Source organism: Physella acuta, unplaced genomic scaffold, assembly GCF_028476545.2.
Source record: "Physella acuta isolate Inbredline_101_S28 unplaced genomic scaffold, ASM2847654v3 ptg000398l, whole genome shotgun sequence".
Lineage (NCBI taxonomy): Eukaryota > Metazoa > Mollusca > Gastropoda > Physidae > Physella > Physella acuta.
Window position 1 is genome coordinate 42,503 of NW_026731917.1, and position 13,741 is coordinate 56,243.

The 13,741-nt window shown below is 42.7% G+C and overlaps 1 protein-coding gene across 2 annotated transcripts in view; it reads right to left on the bottom strand.

The window, feature by feature from the left end:
* Nucleotides 1-13,741, bottom strand: part of LOC131942257 (RNA-binding protein 24-B) — a 59,009-nt gene that overhangs the window by 27,504 nt on the left and 17,764 nt on the right. For both annotated transcript variants that reach the window (XM_059302017.1, XM_059302016.1), the window contains exon 3: nt 7,096-7,222. In XM_059302017.1, the coding sequence (XP_059158000.1) occupies nt 7,096-7,222 (127 nt within the window). The remainder of the gene's footprint in view (nt 1-7,095; nt 7,223-13,741) is intronic.

Sequence of the window (13,741 nt, forward strand, 5' to 3'; positions counted from 1 at the left end):
CACTCGACTCAACAGAACAATCGACTAACATAAACAGAGGAGTCAACTCAATTAAAGAGTCAGCCAACGATCAAGCTAGACAAAAAAGTAGTCAACAGTGGAGTCAGCAAACTGCGTGCCAGGGAAGCTTCCTAAAACAAAGGGAGGTGATCAAATATTAATTCGTTGGCTAAAGAAAATTAAAAAAAAATGCCAGCCAAGTAGTCAACTTAAGATTAGATCAATCGTTACTAAAGCAGCTACTACAATGTCATATTCAAAGTTTCTTTTAGGCATCTATTTCAGGGGGAAGGGGGTGCACTGCCCAACAAAACCCTTCTACTTCCACCTCCACCCCCCCCCACCCCCGAACGAAAAGAATTTATATAAAAAACAGTGTCCGTCCGCTCGTAAAATTTAGTCCGCCTAATCAAGTGGTATAAGTAGACTTGACCATTATATAGAACCTAATCACGTGGTATAAGTTGACTTGACCATTAGATAGAACCTAATCACGTGGTATAAGTTGACTTGACCATTAGATAGAACCTAATCACGTGGTATAAGTTGACTTGACCATTATATAGAACCTAATCACGTGGTATAAGTTGACTTGACCATTATATAGAACCTAATCACGTGGTATAAGTTGACTTGACCATTTGATAGAACCTAATCACGTGGTATAAGTAGACTTGACCATTAGATAGAACCTAATCACGTGGTATAAGTTGACTTGACCATTAGATAGAACCTAATCACGTGGTATAAGTTGACTTGACCATTATATAGAACCTAATCACGTGGTATAAGTAGACTTGACCATTATATAGAACCTAATCACGTGGTATAAGTTGACTTGACCATTTGATAGAACCTAATCACCTGGTATAAGTAGACTTGACCATTAGATAGAACCTAATCACGTGGTATTAGTAGACTTGACCATGATATAGAACCTAATCACGTGGTATAAGTAGACTTGACCATTAGATAGAACCTAATCACGTGGTATAAGTAGACTTGACCATTAGATAGAACCTAATCACGTGGTATAAGTAGACTTGACCATTATATAGAACCTAATCACGTGGTATAAGTAGACTTGACCATTAGATAGAACCTAATCACGTGGTATAAGTAGACTTGACCATTAGATAGAACCTAATCACGTGGTATAAGTAGACTTGACCATTAGATAGAACCTAATCACGTGGTATAAGTTGACTTGACCATTATATAGAACCTAATCACGTGGTATAAGTAGACTTGACCATTAGATAGAACCTAATCACGTGGTATAAGTAGACTTGACCATTATATAGAACCTAATCACGTGGTATAAGTAGACTTGACCATTAGATAGAACCTAATCACGTGGTATAAGTTGACTTGACCATTATATAGAACCTAATCACGTGGTATAAGTTGACTTGACCATTAGATAGAACCTAATCACGTGGTATAAGTTGACTTGACCATTATATAGAACCTAATCACGTGGTATAAGTTGACTTGACCATTATATAGAACCTAATCACGTGGTATAAGTAGACTTGACCATTAGATAGAACCTAATCACGTGGTATAAGTAGACTTGACCATTATATAGAACCTAATCACGTGGTATAAGTAGACTTGACCATTAGATAGAACCTAATCACGTGGTATAAGTTGACTTGACCATTATATAGAACCTAATCACGTGGTATAAGTTGACTTGACCATTAGATAGAACCTAATCACGTGGTATAAGTTGACTTGACCATTATATAGAACCTAATCACGTGGTATAAGTAGACTTGACCATTGACTGGTCCTGGTCTCCATGTTGTCGCTAGGTGATGAGGTTCTATTTAGGTGACGGTCGTATCAAACATCAGAATGACATATTATTTTTTCTTTGTGAGAGAATGTGTGGGATTAGAGCGGTTATTGTGTGGGATTAGAGGGGTTATTGTGTGGGTTTAGAGGGGTTATTGTGTGGGTTTAGTTGAGTTATTGCTGTCTTTTGTGTGTTCACAAATTGTAACAATTTAAAAGCTTCTGATAAAGAATTGTTCAATAAAAACATATAAAACAATAGCAGCGGGTAAATACGTTGAACAAAAGATGAACGGTGTTGTAGATCAGAGCGTCTGAAGTCCGGGCTAATGGGGCGTGTTTGTTGAAGCTGAAAACATATTCTTGAGTAGACTGACTTACAAGCCAAGTCTTGTGCTGATTCGAACCGCTCCACTGAAGCTGAACGCACGGAACAAAAGAATAATGAACTGTGACGTACGGCGTGCTGCGGCGGGTGATAATTGACGCGGACCGTTAGTTAGCCGCCAGTTTAGTTAGCTTGGGCAGACGGGCGGGTCGAGGCTTGCTCTCCGCTCCCTGTGGCCGGCAGTAGCGGGGGATCTAACACCAGCTTGGTCGGGCGGAGAACAGTCGGCCACATTTGAAAAGATCAACACGACCACGTCACGATCTAATCGCAGGGGGTTGTCGGCTACAAAACTGTTATTGTGTGAGCTAGCCTTGACGGGGCAACATGTCTAGACCCAGATCACGTATTGTCATTGGATCACCCAAATAACTTGATTAAGGGATCCAGGAGCGGTGGCTGTGTCTTTTGATACGGGTAAATCACTAGTGTCATTTGCTCTAAAGCTTCATTCAAGAGATAGCATCAAGTCGAGAGGTTCGTCCCCAGCCAAACAATACCGGGCTTGTCGGTAAAAAAACATCGATTTATCGGTGATTTCAACAACTATAATCTGATCTAGCTAATAAATACACTCAGGGGGGCATATTAATTATGCACAATAATAATTAAAAACAATTAAATTCTGTATTCACCGAAAGACACTTGATATAATTAAGTTATTTTATTTTATATAGTACGATCTGAATAGTCCAGACAAACTACGTTATCAAGTCTTTAAACGGTAGCGTTGGCAGCGTGAATTTTTAAGGGGGGGGGGGGGGGAGGGGTCTTATACACACACGTGTACGTAAATAAATTTATATATTTATATTCCAATGCCAAAAAAAACACCTAAAAAATTGCTTTATATGAATTATCATACAAAATTTGAATGCTAGACCCGAAAGGAGAACATAGTCGCCAATAGCTGTAACCAATCGAGAAATTTTAATTCAATAGCTGTAACCAATCGAGAAATTTTAATTCAATAGCTGTAACCAATCGAGAAATTTTAATTCAATAGCTGTAACCAATCGAGAAATTTTAATTCAATAGCTCTAACCAATCGAGAAATTTTAATTCAGGGCCGATGGGTGGGAGCCCAACATGAGCAGTGGGGGAGATGGGTGGGAGCCCAACATGAGCAGTGGGGGAGTTGGGTGGGAGCCCAACATGAGCAGTGCGGGAGATGGGTGGGAGCCCAACATGAGCAGTGCGGGAGATGGGTGGGAGCCCAACATGAGCAGTGCGGGAGCCCAACATGAGCAGTGCGGGAGATGGGTGGGAGCCCAACATGAGCAGTGGGGGAGATGGATGGGAATCCATTCATCATCTTGAAATACTTCCATACACGTGGCAAGTCAACTTTATTCCAGATCATCATCTAAGGTGGACAAGTAAGTAGGTCAATCTATGGGGTTATAATTAACTAGGTCATTTTTTGGGAGTATATAGCTAACTAGGTCAATCTAGCTAACTTGTGTTTTTTGCTAATGTCCGTTCTAGATATCCCAAGTGTCAGTTGAAATAAGAAAAAATCCCTAGCATATCTAACATCCCAAGTGTTAGCTGAAATAAGAAATAACCCTGTTTTTCCTTGTTTTATTGTTAAACCATCATCCAAAAGTAAGTATTCTGCCAGTAATGTTTAGTTGCCATTCAACCACAACAAGAAATCTGGTTGTCGAGTTGGTCTTTTTATTTTATGTTGTGTAATGAAGAAACAGAAACGTGAAGCATTCTTGGTATTTGTGTACAGATACACTGGTAGGAAATAAATCTAGTTCACAGAAAACACGTTCAAAAGACCCTATCCATTTCGCTTTAGACGGCTTACGTCATAGGAATCCGATAAACTTTTTTTTTAGGAAAGTTGGCAAAAGCATTAACTGTTAACTGGTTGTCGGTCGAACTACATTTACGTATAGGATGACGATATTAGTGTGGGCAATATGTATCTACGTCGTGACTTATAGGATGACGATATTAGTGTGGGCAATATGTATCTACGTCGTGACGTATAGGATGACGATATTAGTATGGGCAATATGTATCTACGTTTACACCTGGTACAGTGGTACAACTAACATCACACCTGGTACAGTGGTACAACTAACATCACACCTGGTACAGTGGTACAACTAACATCACACCTGGTACAGTGGTACAACTAACATCACACCTGGTACAGTGGTACAACTAACATCACACCTGGTACAGTGGTACAACCTACATCACACCTGGTACAGTGGTACAACTAACATCACACCTGGTACAGTGGTACAACTAACATCACACCTGGTACAGTGGTACAACTAACATCACACCTGGTACAGTGGTACAACCTACATCACACCTGGTACAGTGGTACAACTAACATCACACCTGGTACAGTGGTACAACCTACATCACACCTGGTACAGTGGTGAACTAACATCACACCTGGTACAGTGGTAGACTAACATCACACCAGGTACAGTTATGGTACATATTATGGTGTTTTAGACACATATTGACCTGTTTCTATAAAGATTACGCTAGACACCTATTTACATGTTTATTACATGACGTGTGCGCTAGACACCTATTTGACCGTTAACAGCTTTGTATAGCCGTGAGAGGTTTTTTTTCCTGTTCTTTGCTTAGACGGTGATATCGTTAGACTAACTAGGACTAGCGTGGATAAACCAACAGTTGAAACGGTTCTCAATGATTGTGTTCCGGTTGTTGCCCTTCTTATGCCTAGCACTTAAATTTCCTGGCTTTGTTTGTTTGTCTTATTGAATTAACAAGGGAAATTTGATTGACTCTATTCATAAGACTGTTGATCTACATAAGTCGTCTGCTAAGTCAAACAACTGCTAGCAGACGGCAGCAAATATGTGCTTGATTATTCACGTCAAGACCTATTCATTTTATTTATAGCTGCAGCCGAAAGACGTTGATCTCACAATATTGATCATCTGGACAGGGGGTAAAGTGGTATGGTAGCTGTCGTGTTATAGGGGGTTGGTAGCTGTCGTGTTATAGGTGGTTGGTAGCTGTCGTGTTATAGGTGGTAGAGTGGTATGGTAGCTGTCGTGTTATAGGTGGTTGGTAGCTGTCGTGTTATAGGTGGTAGAGTGGTATGGTAGCTGTCGTGTTATAGGTGGTTGGTAGCTGTCATGTTATAGGGGGTTGGTGGCTGTCGTGTTATAGGTGGTTGGTAGCTGTCGTGTTATAGGTGGTAGAGTGGTATGGTAGCTGTCGTGTTATAGGTGGTTGGTAGCTGTCGTGTTATAGATGATTGGTAGCTGTCGTGTTATAGGTGGTTGGTAGCTGTCGTGTTATAGATGGTTGGTAGCTGTCGTGTTATAGGTGGTAGAGTGGTATGGTAGCTGTCGTGTTATAGGTGGTTGGTAGCTGTCGTGTTATAGGTGGTAGAGTGGTATGGTAGCTGTCGTGTTATAGGTGGTTGGTAGCTGTCGTGTTATAGATGGTTGGTAGCTGTCGTGTTATAGGTGGTTGGTAGCTGTCGTGTTATAGATGGTTGGTAGCTGTCGTGTTATAGGTGGTTGGTAGCTGTCGTGTTATAGATGATTGGTAGCTGTCGTGTTATAGGTGGTTGGTAGCTGTCGTATTATAGGTGGTTCGTAGCTGTTGTGTTATAGGTGGTTGGTAGCTGTCGTGTTATAGGTGGTTGGTAGCTGTCGTGTTATAGGTGGTTGGTAGCTGTCGTGTTATAGGTGGTTGGTAGCTGTCGTGTTATAGGTGGTAGAGTGGTATGGTAGCTGTCGTGTTATAGGTGGTTGGTAGCTGTCGTGTTATAGATGATTGGTAGCTGTCGTGTTATAGGTGGTTGGTAGCTGTCGTATTATAGGTGGTTGGTAGCTGTTGTGTTATAGGTGGTTGGTAGCTGTCGTGTTATAGGTGGTTGGTAGCTGTCGTGTTATAGGTGGTAGAGTGGTATGGTAGCTGTCGTGTTATAGATGATTGGTAGCTGTCGTGTTATAGGTGGTTGGTAGCTGTCGTGTTATAGGTGGTTGGTAGCTGTCGTGTTATAGATGATTGGTAGCTGTCGTGTTATAGGTGGTTGGTAGCTGTCGTATTATAGGTGGTTGGTAGCTGTTGTGTTATAGGTGGTTGGTAGCTGTCGTGTTATAGGTGGTTGGTAGCTGTCGTGTTATAGGTGGTAGAGTGGTATGGTAGCTGTCGTGTTATAGGTGGTTGGTAGCTGTCGTGTTATAGATGGTTGGTAGCTGTCGTGTTATAGGTGGTTGGTAGCTGTCGTGTTATAGATGGTTGGTAGCTGTCGTGTTATAGGGGTAAAGTGGTATGATAGCTGTCGTGTTATAGGTGGTTGGTAGCTGTCGTGTTATAGGGGTAAAGTGGTATGATAGCTGTCGTGTTATAGGTGGTTGGTAGCTGTCGTGTTATAGGGGTAAAGTGGTATGATAGCTGTCGTGTTATAGGTGGTTGAGGTAATATGGCTGTATGTGTACTGGGTGGTAGAGAGGTACTATGGCTGTATGTTTGTGTACTGGTTGGTAGAGGTACTATGGCTTTATGTGTACGGGGTGGTAGAGAGGTATTATGGCTGTATGTTTGTGTACTGGTTGGTAGAGGTACTATGGCTTTATGTGTACGGGGTGGTAGAGTGGTATTATGGCTGTATGTGTACTGGGTGGTAGAGAGGTACTATGGCTGTATGTGTACGGGGTGGTAGAGAGGTACTATGGCTGTATGTGTACGGGGTGGTAGAGAGGTACTATGGCTGTATGTGTTATGTAAAGACAACATTAGTGTACACAGTTCAGTGAGACACAGAAGGTTGTAGTGAGTGAAACCCGAATATATAGTTAGGTACATACATGGCACACAGTAGCTTACATACACGGCACACACTAGTAAAGCTGTTGGCTTAAAGTATAATTCGGACTTACTTGCGAGTCCATTTTGTCGCGGTTTTGCTCCTAGATACGCCAAATTGACGTTTGCTTTCCTGCCATCAATGATAGGATTTGGTTCTTTACATGCCCGCTCAGCCGCCAACTTGTCAGCCATTGTAACCTGCAGAGGCAAAAAATTAGAATGTAGGAAACAATTTGATATCTGCAATAGCAAGGGATATATCAGAATGTAGGAAACAATTTGATATCTGCAATAGCAAGGGATATATCAGAATGTAGGAAACAATTTGATATCTGCAATAGCAAGGGATATATCAGAATGTAGGAAACTTTTTGATATCTGCAATAGCAAGGGATATATCAGAATGTAGGAAACAATTTGATTTCTGCAATAGCCAGGGATATATCAGAATGTAGGAAACTTTAAACACCCTCAATCCTGTCTATATATCAGAATGTAGGAAACTTTAAACACCCCTCAATCCTGTCTATATATAAGATTGTAGGAAACTTTAAACACCCCTCAATCCTGTCTATATATCAGAATTTAGGAAACTTTAAACACCCTCAATCCTGTCTATATATCAGAATGTAGGAAACTTTAAACACCCCTCAATCCTGTCTATATATCAGATTGTAGGAAACTTTAAACACCCCTCAATCCTGTCTATATATAAGATTGTAGGAAACTTTAAACACCCCTCAATCCTGTCTATATATAAGATTGTAGGAAACTTTTAACACCCCTCAATCCTGTCTATATATCAGAATGTAGGAAACTTTTAACACCCCTCAATCCTGTCTATATATCAGAATGTAGGAAACTTTAAACACCCCTTAATCCTGTCTATATATCAGAATGTAGGAAACTTTAAACACCCCTCAATCTTGTCTATATATCAGAATGTAGGAAACTTTAAACACCCCTCAATCCTGTCAATATATTAGATTGTAGGAAACTTTAAGCACCCCTCAATCCTGTCTATATATCAGAATATAGGAAACTGTAAACACCCCTCAATCCTGTCTATATATCAGAATGTAGGAAACTTTAAACACCCCTCAATCCTGTCTATATATCAGAATGTAGGAAACTTTAAACATCCCTCAATCCTGTCTATATATCAGATTGTAGGAAACTTTAAACACCCCTCAATCCTGTCTATATATCATAATGTAGGAAACTTTAAACACCCCTCAATCCTGTCTATATATCAGAATATAGGAAACTTTAAACACCCCTCAATCCTGTCTATATATCAGAATGTAGGAAACTTTAAACAACCCCTCAATCCTGTCTAGATATCAGAATGTAGGAAACTTTAAACACCCCTCAATCCTGTCCATAATTATAATGCAGGCAGAAGAAACGAGCTGTTAACGAAAGATCGAGAGAAGCGGGGGGTTATTAAGTTTTAATGCTTCGACTCTAGCACGGTCAAACTCCACTCATCTGTTTCATACACGCCGCAGACGGTCAAACTACACTCATCTGTTTCATACACGCCGCAGACGGTCAAACTACACTCATCTGTTTCATACACGCCGCAGACGGTCAAACTACACTCATCTGTTTCCTACACGCCGCAGATGGTCAAACTCCACTCATCTGTTTCATACACGCCGCAGACGGTCAAACTACACTCATCTGTTTCATACACGCCGCAGACGGTCAAACTACACTCATCTGTTTCCTACACGCCGCAGACGGTCAAACTACACTCATCTGTTTCATACACGCCGCAGACGGTCAAACTACACTCATCTGTTTCATACACGCCGCAGACGGTCAAACTACACTCATCTGTTTCCTACACGCCGCAGACGGTCAAACTACACTCATCTGTTTCATACACGCCGCAGACGGTCAAACTACACTCATCTGTTTCCTACACGCCGCAGACGGTCAAACTACACTCATCTGTTTCATACACGCCGCAGACGGTCAAACTACACTCATCTTTTTCATACACGCCGCAGACGGTCAAACTACACTCATCTGTTTCCTACACGCTCCAAGCTCCACTCATAGACATTCAACCTTTTCAGTATGGACCATACTTTTCAAATGTTTAATATCTAACCCAACAGTTCAATATTTTACTGTTTCAAACAACTTTAGGAGTCGATGTGCATCAAACAACTTTAGGAGTCGATGTGCATCAAACAACTTTAGGAGTCGAGTGCGTCAAACAACTTTAGGAGTCGATGTGCATCAAACAACTTTAGGAGTCGATGTGCGTCAAACAACTTTAGGGGTCGATGTGCGTCGTTGATTGTTGTCGATCAAGTGAAGGCAGTTGTGTTGCTAGAGTTCAATGGGCTGTTGTGTTGCTAGAGTTCAATGGGCTGTTGTGTTGCTAGAGTTCAATGGGCTGTTGTGTTGCTAGAGTTCAATGGGCTGTTGTGTTGCTAGAGTTCAATGGGCTGTAAATCATCTTTGTCAGTCTGAAGCAGGGATAGGTGACCCCAGGGGTCGAACTCAGGACCTAGTTTATCAATTATTCCTTTTCACATATATAAAGGCTATATTTAACCTCTACATGTCACTAAAGATGGCTCAATCAGATTAAAGAACCAAGACATCATCTGCGACTCATTTAGACCTCTGACCGCTAATCCCTCGTGCGACCCTAAAACTCAGCATGACCCACAGCATGACCCACAGCATGACCCACAGTATGACCCCCGTATGTGACCGGTTTTATCTCAGTGTGTGTCGTGGTGCCAACTGGTCACCAACTCTTTAAGACATCTGGTCACCAACTATTTAAGACAACTGGTCACCAACTCTTTAAGACAGCTGGTCACCAACTCATTAAGACAACTAGTCACCAACTCTTTAAGACAGCTGGTCACCAACTCTTTAAGACATCTGGTCACCAACTCTTTAAGACAGTTGGTCACCAACTCTGACAGCTGATCACCAACTCTTTAAGACAGCTGGTCACCAACTCTTTAAGATAGCTGGTCACCAACTCTGACAGCTGATCACCAACTCTTTAAGACAGCTGGTCACCAACTCTTTAAGACAGCTGGTCACCAACTCTTTAAGACAGCTTGTCACCAACTCTTTAAGTCAGCTGGTCACCAACTCTTTAAGACAGCTGGTCACCAACTCTTTAAGACAGCTGGTCACCAACTCTTTAAGACAGCTGGTCACCAACTCTTTAAGACATCTGGTCACCAACTCTTTAAGACAGCTGGTCACCAACTCTGACAGCTGGTCACCAACTCTGACAGCTGGTCACCAACTCTGACAGTTGGTCACCAACTCTTTAAGACAGCTGGTCACCAACTCTTTAAGACAGCTGGTCACCAACTCTTTAAGACAGCTGGTCACCAACTCTGACAGCTGGTCACCAACTCTTTAAGACAGCTGGTCACCAACTCTTTAAGACAGCTGGTCACCAACTCTTTAAGACAGCTGGTCACCAACTCTTTAAGACATCTGGTCACCAACTCTTTAAGACAGCTGGTCACCAACTCTGACAGCTGGTCACCAACTCTGACAGCTGGTCACCAACTCTGACAGTTGGTCACCAACTCTTTAAGACAGCTGGTCACCAACTCTTTAAGACAGTTGGTCACCAACTCTGACAGCTGGTCACCAACTCTTTAAGACAGCTGGTCACCAACTCTTTAAGACATCTGGTCACCAACTCTTTAAGACAGCTGGTCACCAACTCTTTAAGACAGCTGGTCACCAACTCTGACAGCTGGTCACCAACTCTGACAGCTGGTCACCAACTCTGACAGCTGGTCACCAACTCTGACAGTTGGTCACCAACTCTTTAAGACAGCTGGTCACCAACTCTTTAAGACAGTTGGTCACCAACTCTGACAGCTGGTCACCAACTCTTTAAGACAGCTGGTCACCAACTCTTTAAGACATCTGGTCACCAACTCTTTAAGACAGCTGGTCACCAACTCTTTAAGACAGCTGGTCACCAACTCTTTAAGACAGCTGGTCACCAACTCTTTAAGACAGCTGGTCACCAACTCTTTAAGACAGCTAGTCACCAACTCTGACAGCTGGTCACCAACTCTTTAAGACAGCTAGTCACCAACTCTTTAAGACAGCTGGTCACCAACTCTGACAGCTAGTCACCAACTCTTTAAGACAGCTGGTCACCAACTCTTTAAGACAGCTGGTCACCAACTCTTTAAGACAGCTTGTCACCAACTCTTTAAGACAGCTGGTCACCAACTCTGACAGCTAGTCACCAACTCTTTAAGACAGCTGGTCACCAACTCTTTAAGACAGCTGGTCACCAACTCTTTAAGACAGCTGGTCACCAACTCTTTAAGACAGCTGGTCACCAACACTTACAGCTGGTCACCAACTCTTTAAGACAGCTGGTCACCAACTCTTTAAGACAGCTGGTCACCAACTCTTTAAGACAGCTGGTCACCAACTCTTTAAGACAGCTGGTCACCAACTCTTTAAGACAGTTGGTCACCAACTCTTTAAGACATCTGGTCACCAACTCTTTAAGACAGCTAGTCACCAACTCTTTAAGACAGCTGGTCACCAACTCTTTAAGACAGCTGGTCACCAACTCTTTAAGATAGCTGGTCACCAACTCTGACAGCTGGTCACCAACTCTGACAGCTGGTCACCAACTCTTTAAGACAGCTGGTCACCAACTCTTTAAGACAGCTGGTCACCAACTCTTTAAGACAGCTGGTCACCAACTCTTTAAGACAGCTGGTCACCAACTCTTTAAGACAGCTGGTCACCAACTCTTTAAGACAGCTGGTCACCAACTCTTTAAGACAGCTGGTCACCAACTCTTTAAGACAGATGGTCACCAACTCTTTAAGACAGCTGGTCACCAACTCTTTAAGACAGCTGGTCACCAACTCTTTAAGACAGCTGGTCACCAACTCTGACAGCTGGTCACCAACTCTTTAAGACAGCTGGTCACCAACTCTTTAAGACAGCTGGTCACCAACTCTTTAAGACAGCTGGTCACCAACTCTTTAAGACAGCTGGTCACCAACTCTTTAAGACAGCTGGTCACCAACTCTTTAAGACAGCTGGTCACCAACTCTTTAAGACAGATGGTCACCAACTCTTTAAGACAGCTGGTCACCAACTCTTTAAGACAGCTGGTCACCAACTCTTTAAGACAGCTGGTCACCAACTCTTTAAGACAGCTGGTCACCAACTCTGACAGCTGGTCACCAACTCTTTAAGACAGCTGGTCACCAACTCTTTTAGACAGTTGGTCACCAACTCTTTAAGACAGTTGGTCACCAACTCTTTAAGACAGCTGGTCACCAACTCTGACAGCTGGTCACCAACTCTTTAAGACAGTTGGTCACCAACTCTTTAAGACATCTGGTCACCAACTCTTTAAGACAGCTGGTCACCAACTCTTTAAGACAGCTGGTCACCAACTCTTTAAGACAGCTGGTCACCAACTCTTTAAGACAGCTGGTCACCAACTCTTTAAGACAGCTGGTCACCAACTCTTTAAGACAGCTGGTCACCAACTCTTTAAGACAGCTGGTCACCAACTCTTTAAGACAGCTGGTCACCAACTCTTTAAGACAGCTGGTCACCAACTCTTTAAGACAGCTGGTCACCAACTCTGACAGCTGGTCACCAACTCTGACAGCTGGTCACCAACTCTTTAAGACAGCTGGTCACCAACTCTTTAAGACATCTGGTCACCAACTATTTAAGACAGCTGGTCACCAACTCTGACAGCTGGTCACCAACTCTTTAAGACAGCTGGTCACCAACTCTTTAAGACAGCTGGTCACCAACTCTTTAAGACAGCTGGTCACCAACTCTGACAGCTGGTCACCAACTCTTTAAGACAGCTGGTCACCAACTCTTTTAGACAGTTGGTCACCAACTCTTTAAGACAGCTGGTCACCAACTCTTGAAGACAGCTGGTCACCAACTCTGACAGCTGGTCACAACTCTTTAAGACAGTTGGTCACCAACTCTTTAAGACATCTGGTCACCAACTCTTTAAGACAGCTGGTCACCAACTCTTTAAGACAGCTGGTCACCAACTCTTTAAGACAGCTGGTCACCAACTCTTTAAGACAGATGGTCACCAACTCTTTAAGACAGCTGGTCACCAACTCTTTAAGACAGCTGGTCACCAACTCTTTAAGACAGCTGGTCACCAACTCTTTAAGACAGCTGGTCACCAACTCTGACAGCTAGTCACCAACTCTGACAGCTGGTCACCAACTCTTTAAGACAGCTAGTCACCAACTCTTTAAGACAGCTGGTAACCAACTCTGACAGCTGGTCACCAACTCTTTAAGACAGCTGGTCACCAACTCTTTAAGACAGCTGGTCACCAACTCTTTAAGACAGCTGGTCACCAACTCTTTAAGACAGCTGGTCACCAACTCTTTAAGACAGCTGGTCACCAACTCTTTAAGACAGCTGGTCACCAACTCTTTAAGACAGCTGGTCACCAACTCTTTAAGACAGCTGGTCACCAACTCTTTAAGACAGTTGGTCACCAACTCTTTAAGACAGCTGGTCACCAACTCTTTAAGACAGCTGGTCACCAACTCTTTAAGACAGCTGGTCACCAACTCTTTAAGATAGCTGGTCACCAACTCTGACAGCTGGTCACCAACTCTGACAGCTGGTCACCAACTCTTTAAGACAGCTGGTCACCAACTCTTTAAGACAGCTGGT